A 12,116-nucleotide genomic window follows, 5' to 3' on the forward strand; every position below is an offset into this window, starting at 1 on the left:
CAGCAGTGTTTTGACACTATGGTGAGAACCGAAACTCCACTAAACTTGATGTCTCACTGTCTTTTTACAGTTCATACTAGTCAGTCACTGTCAGTGGGGAACATACCCCATAACAATAAAACTCATCTGATTTTAGCAGTATGTGTACTTTGTTTCAAGCATCAGATAAGAGTTTTGATTTAATATCCTTCACCTTTTCTTATAGTTGAAGAAGAGTTATAGCCTGCAAAATGAACTGAATCCTACAACAGGTGTCTGAGATCAGTTAACTGTAAAAAGGGGATAGTCTGAAGGAGCACTCCATTAGACTAAGAATTGATTCTGATAGAGCAGATGTGCTTGTTTTTCTGACACGCTAAAGAGACAGCCCATGGAAAATATATCTTATAATAAACCTAAAATTTAAACTGTGGGTTGATATAGAGTATTACAAAGAGGTAGAAATAGAGATATTAGGAGATGTGGGTCAATGAAAAGAATTTGTAAGGATGAAAAAAATTGGAGAGAATCCAAGTTATGTGGCAATGTATTAGGGACTGAGAGGAGAGAGGCTAATCTAGGTGGAAGAAGGTTAACTGAGTTACATGAGGATATAAGCTTGGTTTCATGTTGAAAGGATAGATCAAAGAAGCACAAGATGCTGAATACTATGAAGATAAAAAGGATGAAGTCTTATTACACAATATAATATTACCAAGGAATTAGTTTAAGGAAGCAAAGTGCACTGGAATTTGCAGAAAAGGAGAATAAGAGACTTAATTACAGAGGAAAAGGAAGAAAACACTGCTACTATAAGGTTAGCACTGAAGTGAAAAAGAATGCAGTAACAAATGCTAATATTTTTTTAAAAAATTAGTTCTGGGGCACCTGGGTGGCTCAGTAGGTTGAGCAGCAGACTCTTGGTTTTGGCTCAGGTCATGATCTTGGGGTCGTAAGACCAAGTCCCACGTTGGGCTCCCTGCTCAGAGCAGAGTCTGCTTGAGATTCTGTCTCTGTGTCCCTCCCTCCCTAACCCCGGCTTGCTCTCTCGCCGCCCCTTTCTCTCTAATAAATAAATAAAACCTTTAAAAAAATTAGTTCTTATTAAGAAAGGAATATAAACACATAATAAAACATTCAAACAATACGAAGTACTATCAATGAAAAAGCAAGTTTGTGGTTTACTCCCTGTTTCCCTTCCTAGGGGCAATCAATGTTACGGGTTTATTAAGTATCATTCCGGAAATCAATAATCATTTATCTATATACATGTGGCTATGCTATGTTTTTAAAACACAAAAAGGAACAAACTTTATATAGTCCTGACCTTGTTTTTTTAATTTAATATTTCTTAGACATCATTCCTTATTTTACTGACATCATTCCTTTTAAATTCATAGACAGGGGCACCTGGGTGGCTCAGTTGTTAAGTGTCTGCCTTCAGCTCAGGTCATGATCCCAGGGTCCTGGGATCGAGCCCCACATTGGGCTCCCTGCTCAGCGGGAGGCCTGCTTCTCCCTCTCCCACTCCCCCTACTTGTGTTTCCTCTCTCGCTGTCTCTCTCTGTCAAATAAATAAAAATAAATAAATAAATAAATTCATAGACAGCTACCTCATTCTTTTTTTATAGTTGCATGTATTACGTTAAATGTGTATATGCTATAATTTATTTGGTCATTTTCCTACTGACATTTATAAACAATGTTATGATAAAAGTCCCTGTATATACACTATTTTAAGTATTTCTAAGGGAATAATTCCTAACTAATTAAATTGCTGGATAAAAAACTATACATATTTATAATTCTAACAGAATTTACTAAACTACCCTCACAAGAATCTGTAACTAGTGCATACTGCCTGAATAAGGACTATGGTATTTTTGGACTGATATTGTAAAAGGCATATAGTTTTTTTTTGTTTGTTTTTTTTTTTAAAGATTTTATTTATTTATTGGAGAGAGAGAGAATGAGAGACAGAGAGCATGAGAGGGAGGAGGGTCAGAGGGAGAAGCAGACTCCCTGCCGAGCAGGGAGCCCGATGCGGGACTCGATCCCGGGACTCCAGGATCATGACCTGAGCCGAAGGCAGTTGCTTAACCAACTGAGCAACCCAGGCGCCCAAGGCATATAGTTTTAAAAGAGCATATAGGGATGGAGGTTGGGATTGGGGAGGAGTGAAAGAAGGGAGAAGAAAAGAAAGCTAGCTTACCTTCCAAAGTCACAGAGTTTTAAGACAGCTGTATCAGGATCCAACAAGAGGTTCTGTGGTTTAATATCCCGATGGCATATTCCAAAGGAATGGATATAGGCTAAACTTCGGAACAGCTGATACATATACAACTGGAAAAAAACAGTAAGAATTAATTGAAGACTTGTCCCAAACAAATCAGAATCCTTAAGCAGTAAATAAAGTAACAGATTTTCAGAAAAGAACAGCACTCTATCTTTTAAGAGTTTCATGTCATTTATATATTAATTAGCTAATGAAAGTTGCATTAACCATGTTATATTTGCGCTATCCTTTAATAATTTAAAAAAGGAAATGTCACAATGTGCTTTATAATTTTTTATTTTACTGACATCTTACCTCAAGCCTCCTAAGATGGGCTTTTTAAAAAAATACAGATGGAAAACCCAGAAAGGTATTCCAGATCATGTGGTTACCAAGTAACAATGTTTAGACCAGAAGCCAAGTCTTCTGTTTCTTTAAGTTTACTATTCTTTGTAAGTATGTACAATTTCATCTTTAGAATAATATTTTTCTGAGATATCAGCCCTAGAGCTTATTGATACAGAGCCTGAGAAAACTCACATGTGAACTGAGAAAATCTATAACCAATGATCTATCAAGATATCAGTAACTATACCACTCTTCCTGTATTATCCTTCAGAAATAAGTAGACTTTAAAATGCTATTTAAAAACACATCCTTGCTGATTACTGACATCAAATTGAAGGGATATTTATTTCAATTCTATTATAAAAAAATACACTGAGAAACTGACTCTGCATGGAAGAAAGACTCAGACTCTAGCTGGGGAAGACAGGGACTCTATGAAGAAAGTGAGTATATCTTAATTCTGTTTATCCCAAGGTTGGTGTTTAAATTTTTCTGACTACTCACCTTCTGACCTCTACCTCAAAGTTATATATCATGGAAAGAATTTTTGAAATGAGTCAAATGTAAGGATACCAGTATCTTGGTTAAAACAACAACAACAAAGACAGACAAAGGTCAGAAAAAGTACTGACAGAACACACCATCTTCAGAGGCTACTGCTAAGACTTAGTAGTTTCTTGAAGTTAACGTGAGGCCTACTTTCCTTCAAACAGGCACTGATGAAAACTATAGACAGTTGAATTTCAGTATATCCTTAATGTTATACTGAACTAACGCTGGAAAAGTTTAAGCCTTTTTATTTTTATTTATTTATTTATTTTTTAAAAGATTTTATTTATTTATTTAATTGACAGAGAGAGAGAGACACAGCGAGAGAGGGAACACAAGTAGGGGGAGTGGGAGAGGGAGAAGCAGGCTTCTGGCTGAGCAGGGAGCCCAATGCGGGACTCGATCCCAGGACCCTGGGATCATGACCTGAGCCGAAGGCAGTCGCTTAACCAACTGAGCCACCCAGGCGCCCCTGTTTAAGCCTTTTTAAAAAAGCATGATGTAAAATGTATAAATGAGATCTTCAATAAGGTCAGCATTTTGTCCCCAGAGTTAGAATTAAGGGATTTAAGCCCATATAACTCTTTAAAAGCTTCCTAATTCTATCATGGTATTATTATTGTTCACAGAATCCATCTCCAAGTCCTAAAGCTTGCTCTCAGAGTTCTAAAAGTTTAATTTACTACCATTAAGAAAATAAGCTCCAATAAGAAATTAAATTCACAGGCATTAATTTACTAAAGGAGAGATTTTACTCATTCTATGTCAGGGCGCTAATGTCTGGGTCAGCAATAATCAGTGGGAAAAAAATGTTTTCTTTGTCAAAAATGCTTAAGAGCTTGAGGTGTCTTTTTACTACATTCATTCATCTGAAAGATCTACTCTGTATCCATTCTCCTCACTTCATCTTTTGAAAAGATAAAGAAGAAATATACAATTTCATATCTATTTTGTTTCTGACTCTGTAAAAGTATATTTACAGGAAAAAGGAGAGGCCTTCTATACTATCAAGATAGCAATAACAATAACAAGAAAAATAACTTATCATGTGCCAGCCACTATTTTAGGTGCTTTGCATGTATTTTCATTTAATCTTTATGCAACAGGTATCACTATTATTTTTGTTTTACATATAAAGTACCTGAGGCACAGAAGGTAAGCAATTTATCCAAATCAGATACTAAGTATTCTATAGCGGCTTGGGTAAGTATACCTCTTTAATAATGATTTCTGTATTTTATCATATTTTTATTCTATTAAATAAAAGTGTAAATGGGCGCCTGGGTGGCTCAGTCGTTAAGCATCTGCCTTCGGCTCAGGTCATGATCCCAGGGTCCTGGGATCGAGCCCCCGCATTGGGCTCCCGGCTCAGCGGAAAGCCCGCTTCTCCTCTCCCACTCCCCCTGCTTGTGTTCCCTCTCTTGCTGTGTCTCTCTCTGTCAAATAAATGAATAAAATCTTTAAAAAAATATATATATATATAATATACTCAACTTCCCCAGAAAAAGTGAAAAAGTGGACGTCAAACAATTACAAAGGACGGTAGCTGCCATTCTGGTGACATGTATGCTAAACAAGTCCTTATTAGATGGTGAGGTACATGAAGGCAAGAGTATACGCATTTATTGCTTTTACTTCCATCTCCCAATCCAATATTTTTCACAAAAAATAGTTTTTATAAAACTAGGTAGAACGAATACCTGAACGAGATCAACATCAATTTCAGACAATGTTTTTATCTTTTTTAGACTCTTAAACATAAGAACAGATTTGCGTCCTACACGAACAACAGGCCAACAGCTCAGACTCTGGAAGGGCTGTGGTTATATAAAAGAACCATCTTTTAAAAAAAAAAAACAAAAAAACCCGAACCATCTTCTTTTCCAGAAGGGGGAAAAAGGAGTGTTCTAACTTTCTTTGTATGCCAACTTCGATATGCGTAATAACCTTATTTTCTTTTTTACAATATAGGATGCCAGAGATCTCATCCAAATATATACCGTCAAAAACACAGAAAACATTGGGCGCCTGGGTGGTTTAGCTGGTTAAGCATCTGACTCAGTTCCGGCTCAGGTCATGATCTCAGGATCCTGGGATCAAACCCCGCGTTGGCTCCCCACTTAGCGCAGAGTCTGGTTGAGATTCTCTCCCTCTCCCTCTGCCCCTTCCTCTCTGCTCATGCCCCCCCTCTAAAAATAAATAAAATCTTCAAAACAAAACAAACCACAGAAAACACAAGGCTCTTTACTACAACATTGTTTGTAACAGCAAAAACAAAAACGAACACCTGAAGGGAAAACAATACACCATTAATAGGTGACCAGCTGAATAAATTAGGATAAAGCCATATAATACACTAATGTACAGCTATAAAAAGGAAGGTGAAATAGCTATGTCTATCTATATTAATAAAGAGTGATCTTCAGAATATATTTTTAACTTAAAAAGTATGATGGGGGAGGGGCGCCTGGATGGCTCAGTCGTTAAATGTCTGCCTTCAGCTCAGGTCATGATCCCAGGGTCCTGAGATCGAGTCCTGCATTGGGCTCCCTGCTTGATGGGCAGCCTGCTTCTCCCTCTCCACCACCGTGCTCTCTCGTGCATGCGCTCTCTCTCTCTCTCCCTTCTTCCCTCAAATAAATATTAAAAAAAAGAAAGAAAGAAACAAAGCTTAACGAGGCATAATCACAGAGAGGAAATACTCAACGCTTCTTTAAGAGAGAAATTTATATCATACCTAATAAAATATACCAAGGTAATAAAAAGAAATGCAAAGAGATCTTAAATTACTTTCACTTAGTGGTGGTAGTGTCAGTATTATTCTTCTAAGACTACTGCATATAGAGTGTAGGACAGAACATATACTATCATTGAAAAACAGAATTTTTAGTGTAAGAGAAAGAAAATATAGATGTAAGATTGTTAAGCCCCCCAATATTTACTGAGAAATGTCAATATATATTAACCTTTGAGATAAAAAAAGATGTATTTTATCTCTGAAAAACTTTATCAAAGTATTTTCTAGCTCTGTCCATTAAAAAACCCAGAAAGAATAACCAACTCTGTAGCAATTATCACTCCTATCATCCAGACTGTGGTCTTTAAGTATCTTTTCTCACTAAAAGAGTAAGGTCTCCTTAAAGAAAAGGCTGATTCCAAGTCTGGGGAAGAAATGTGTAAGATGACCCTAGAACACTACCATGCTAGAAAGTGAAGAAGCTATCAAAGATTAGATTATTAAGACTTATTCAAGAAGTTTTAAAACAAACATACAACAAAAAATACCTTGTTGGTCACTTCTGGAGGAACCCATGAAACAACTAATTATTATAAATTTTGGTAAATAAAGGGATATAACCAAATATATATATCCTGTATTTGTTATATAAATTGTACCTCAGGGTAATCAAATAGTTGACATGGGAAACTATTTCAGCTTATAAATTTTTTTGGTTAAAGATTTTATTTATTTATTTATTTATTTGAGAGAGAGAGAGGGAGAGAGAGAGAGACAGGGCAAGTGGTGGGGGGTGGGGAGGGAAAGAAGGGAGAAAGAATCTCAAGCGGACTCCACGCTAAGTGCAGGGTGGATCCAACAACCTGAAGCCGAAACCAAGAGTTCGATGCTCAACCAACTAGGCCACCTAGGCGTCCCCCAGCTTATAAATTAAGAAGGAATAATAACATTAGAATATCCACATTTTGTAACCCTTTATAAATTAATGGATTTAGGCAATGATCAATGGTTACAAGCATCATAAAAAGACAGACATTATGTTCTTCCTTAGGAAAGTACTCAACAATACATATGAAGTAGTCTTGAATTTTATAAAAATATATCTAATCACCAATTTGCAGGAAATACAGAAGACAGAGCAACATATTAACAGTACAGTAATCCAATCAGCAAAATTCAGATCAAGAAACTGCACATCAACTGACCCAGTTTCTTTAGTACCAAAGTTTAAGAGAGAGTTGTCCATAAATTAAAAGAAACATCAGACATACATCAGCCAATTATAATACATGGGCCTTACTTAGATCCCAATTCTAACAAAGAAACTTAAAAACATATATATATATACACACACACAACATACTGGGAATAAAAATAGTAGATATTTAATTATATTAGTAATTTACTATTTATTTGTATAGGTAAAGACAATGGTATTGTTAACTAAGCTTTTAAAAAGAAAGTCCCTATCGTTTACACATATATACTGAAATAGTTACAGATGAAAATAATAATATCTGTGATTTGCTTCAAAATAAAGGAAGTGGGGAGCAGAGGGTGGTATAGATGAAACAAGAGTGGCCATGAACTGATCATTGTTCAAACTGTATAATGGGTACATGGGGGTTCATTATTCCATTTTCTCCTTTATTTCTATTTGAAATCTTCAATAATAAAAACAAGTATTTAAGAGTGACCAAAGAAAAGATCCTGAAACGAGTAAAATTTTTGTAGACAGATACAGGAAAAGAAAATCACTTGGGACATTTTATGTTAAGTGGTGGGAAAATAGGTATTGGCTCAGCTATGGAGCAATATAGATTTGCTAGGAGGTAAGTAAACCTGGAGGGTAGACTCAACAGACGTATTACTACAACCCTCTCTTGGGAATTTTGCCAATTCAAAAGAATATGACCTAACTACTTTCATAACGCTATATATTTTTTCTTGTTTTATAGTTATTTGTGTAATCTTTTTTCTCCTTATTAGAGGAATTAAAATATTTTATTAAGCGTCACATTATTCTGCAATCTTTAGTATTTGTTTGCTGAATTAGAGTTGAAACAAAAAACTGGTCTAACCACTGTGCACCTCTTATTAAATGTCCACATGTTGTTTTTTAAATCTAGTGTTAAGATCTCCTATTACTTTTATTTTACAGTCCCAAAAATGTTTTCTCATATGTTAAGTTCACCTTATAGACCAACAATGCTATATTGTGAGCAGGAAAGAAATGAGTACAATTTTACCAACATGGAAGCTAAGTAGAGAACAGATCAGTAACTGCCCAAAAGCACTTAACTTAGTAGCAAAGTTGGGTCTCAAAACTAGGTCTTCAGGAACTAAATCTAGGGTTTCTTCTGCTTCATAAATCCATCACCATTCTAAACTGAGAAGTTCAAAGATTACCCTAGATTTAGGCACTTCAAAAGGGATATTCTATTGTGCAGGTTATCTTGAATAGGACCCTGCTATCTTAAAACCAGAATAAAGTACTAAAGTAAATTTGTATTATAAAAACTGTGTCGTTTAGTTCCTACTATGGTCAATTTAACCACCAACCCCAACCAAGTTTGGTAAGTCCAAATAAAATCATACAGGAATCAGATTTTTAAAAATTCCTAGCACTGAATTCAATAGGAATCCTGACACCTTCTCCTAATTATCTAGCTACCAAATTCCTGCTTTGGTACCCATTTTATTACTATAAAGTTTAAAATTATAACTATTAAGTAAAATTCAATACTCAATCTTAAAACATTTAGAGTCAATGCCATTTTATTTTCTAGAGTCATTCCTATAAAGGACAAAATGCAAAAAATTATATTTAGATAGCTAGACTTTGAAACTTAACACCTAGTTAATTTTCACAATGTCATAGTTAAAAAATAATAATCTGTGTGTCAACCATACATCAATAAAATTTTTTTAAAGATCTGAACAATCTAATAATGATTATAATGACAATAATGTTTCTAATCAGCAATCACAACTTTAATCATTATGCTGGATAAATTCCTAGCCACTCTGTTATGAGTTCTTTCACTGAAGATGACATTAGGTACTAAAAATTAAATAACACCTTCATAGAGTCTGTACATATTTAAAATTATAGAAAGTTTAAACTTTAGCTACAGTTACACTGTATTTATAAATGGCAGTATAATGTTTAATCTGAGCATATATATATTTTATAATTTTATATGATATGCCTGCTTCCTTTTTAGTCTATGCCATAATAAGGGTATCAGAAATTAAATAAAAAGGTGTTATGGCCGGCAAAATTAAAATCCACAAATGTCTGTGAAAAAATTCACTTGTCAGAAACATAACACGGTATCTTTAATATGAGAGTCATGAAAGTTTAAAAGGTAAAGGTTTCACACCTTAAAATTATACAAGAATTTAATGAAGCTCTAGCAATACCTTCTTTGCAGCTTCCCCCCCTTGGTATTATATGCAATAATATAGTTAAAACATATCCAACACTTTCCTTGGATGATATTAAGTAAATGGGAAATTGCTCCATTTTTACATACCTTGACATAGATCACAGGGAGCGTCTGTTTGGCTCGACTATAGTGTCTGGCAACTCTGTATACTGTTTCTGGAACATAGTCCAGCACCAGATTAAGATAGACTTCATCTTTCTGAAAGAGTTTATTAAAAACAAACAGAAAAACAAAATTAGAAACTAGTCTTTTAAATATTCAGAGTAAAATCTCTATACATTTAGTTATCAGATTTTTTCACTTATTCACATTTTTAAGATTCATGCATTCAATTTTAATTATACAAAAGTAATTCAGAATATAACCATAATAGTAAAAACAAGTCTACCATACCTTTTTACTAATAATTTCATGGAAAAAAACATAGCCATTTCAATACTGCTAAGATTTCCAATTATTATATTTAAACTGTTATTTTGGTAATAAGATTTTAGAGGATATCACCTGTCACAAAATTTCCTGTTTTTTAGTTTGAGAATCAGTGCCCTCATATCCTATCAGGAAAGCTGTCATGGTAGTAGAGTGAGTACTAAAAAGGGAGTGAAGATTTCCAGCCCTCGCTCTGCTGCTAACTAAGGTACGCTAACTAACGTATCACTTAATCTCTCTAGGCTTCAGTTCCTTCAACTAGAATATGAAAAATTGGACTAGATGTTCTTCAAAATTTCTCTAAGCTCTACAAAAAAGATTCTATGGTTATCTGATAGTCTATAATTATAATAATCACTTGTCTTCTACAAGTAACTGAAAGAAAAAGAATAATTTATAAGGCAGCAAGTTACCATACTCACAAGTTTATTGCAGGTCATATGTTTAAACATCCTTTCTCAGCAGCCTAAAGACACTAATCCAAGATCAGTAGATAGAAAGAAGGGAATTCCAACTAAGTACCAAGTAGGAAAGAGGAACAGAGTGCTATCTTTACTCTGTTCCTGTGAACAGTATCAGATAGGTAAACTGAAGCAGAAAACAAAGTTGAGAATCACTGTGTTCAAGTCTAGAATTGGCTACTGAAGGGGAAAATCTGTAGGTAAGCAAACTTTCACAATCGTCCCAATTTGAAATCATGTTACCTACCAAAATGAAGTGAAGAATTTCAATTTTCAGCATTTATTGAGCATTTTCTATAGGTCAGTAGCCACTGCAGAGGAAGTAAAGGTGGACGTATAAAAGAGACGACATCTAAATTGAGTATGAAAGGTGCATTTAAGGCATAGAAAAACTGTATCAAGATGTGGGGTCAATGAAAACAGCAGAGCTCAGGAAACTGTTGAGTGAGACAGCATGCCATTGACTCTACTACCTTTTCATTATCCCTCACTCTTCCACGTTCTCCTCTCTTCTCTCCATATCCAGCTTAAATTACAAGGTCTACCATTACCCTCATTCTCTAACACACGGTCAGTAAACAACAGCAAAGGCCTGCTGCCTGTTTTTATAAATAAAGTTTTATAGAAACATAGCAATGCTCATTCATGTAAGTATTGTCTATGGCTGCTTTGGGGCAGAGCTGAGTAGTTATAACTGAGACCATAGCCTGCAAAACCAAAAATATTTACTATCTGGCCTTTTATGAAAAAATGTGCCAAGTCTGCTCTAGCATATATCCTTCTCTTATATCATACCTGTTTGATAAACCACAACTCTGGTTAAATCTAGCTGCCCATTCATTCCATGCCTGTACCCAAACTGCTGAACATGGCTACAAAGAAACCTAAAACTGTGCTGCTTGGTTTCACAATAAATTCATCATCAAGAAATTCAATTGGCCCAGCAATCATATATTTGCCTAGTCCATTCACTTTTCCCAAGTACCTGATTTCTTCTTTCCCTTTGACCTCCAATACCTGTCTTGCCATCCTCACCCCCAGCTGGTGACCTTGCTTGCACCACTACATGTGCCCATCTACAGCATCTAACCCCATATGCTCCTCTTTCCCTTCTCTTACTAGGGATAAAGTGACCAAGCTCCTTTTTAAGGTAAACCCTGCTACATGTAAAAAATGATACTATTCTGCTTTTCCTAATCACAATCAGCGCTTCAGTAATTTTCATAACTCTCTTCATTAATTATTCTCTCTCTGTGGGAGCATTACAATCTGCACACAAACTTGCTGTTATTTCTCCCATCGTTAAAAAGAAAACTCTAACTGCACTAATTAGCACCATATTTTCTGCCCTCCTTTAACAGTAAAATTCCTCCAAAGAGGTGTCTAAACTGGCATTCTCCAATACCAGTCTCTTCTCACTCTCTCTGAAACTTATTCCAAATAGGACTCGATCACCACTGCTCCACCAGAATTGTTCCTTAAGATCAGTAATCTCCTTGTTGCTGAATCCAATGTCAACTGTCAGTCATCATCTTATCTCTCCTTTCTATTTGACTGAGCACTACTATTTAACATAGTTGGATCATGTTCCCTTCTTTTGAATATTTGCTTTACTTGGGTTCTAAAACACTTTACTCTTCTGGTTTTCATCTTACCTTAAAGACCACTCTTCTTGCTCTCCATTTCTGGCTCATTCTATTCCCCTTTCTCTCTTAAGGAATGGAGGATCCCAGGACTCAGTCAGATCTCTGTTCTTTATGGAAGCTCACTCCTGTTATGATCTCATCCAGTCAGGTGGTTCGATACTACTCTACATTGATGACTCCCAAATTCGTATATATGCTGGACCTCTGCCTTTAACTCCAGACTAGTATGTCAAATTGTGT

General features: G+C 35.4%; 1 protein-coding gene across 2 annotated transcripts in view; it reads right to left on the minus strand.

Annotated features, from left to right (window-relative positions):
* GSK3B (glycogen synthase kinase 3 beta) overlaps positions 1-12,116 on the minus strand; it is a 207,149-nt gene that overhangs the window by 77,653 nt on the left and 117,380 nt on the right. For both annotated transcript variants that reach the window (XM_032406632.1, XM_032406633.1), the window contains exons 4-5: positions 9,428-9,538; positions 2,192-2,322 (exon numbers count right to left, since the gene is read on the minus strand). In XM_032406632.1, coding sequence (XP_032262523.1) covers positions 2,192-2,322; positions 9,428-9,538 — 242 coding nt within the window. The remainder of the gene's footprint in view (positions 1-2,191; positions 2,323-9,427; positions 9,539-12,116) is intronic.

This window comes from Phoca vitulina, unplaced genomic scaffold (genome assembly GCF_004348235.1).
Source record: "Phoca vitulina isolate PV1807 unplaced genomic scaffold, GSC_HSeal_1.0 scaffold8, whole genome shotgun sequence".
Lineage (NCBI taxonomy): Eukaryota > Metazoa > Chordata > Mammalia > Carnivora > Phocidae > Phoca > Phoca vitulina.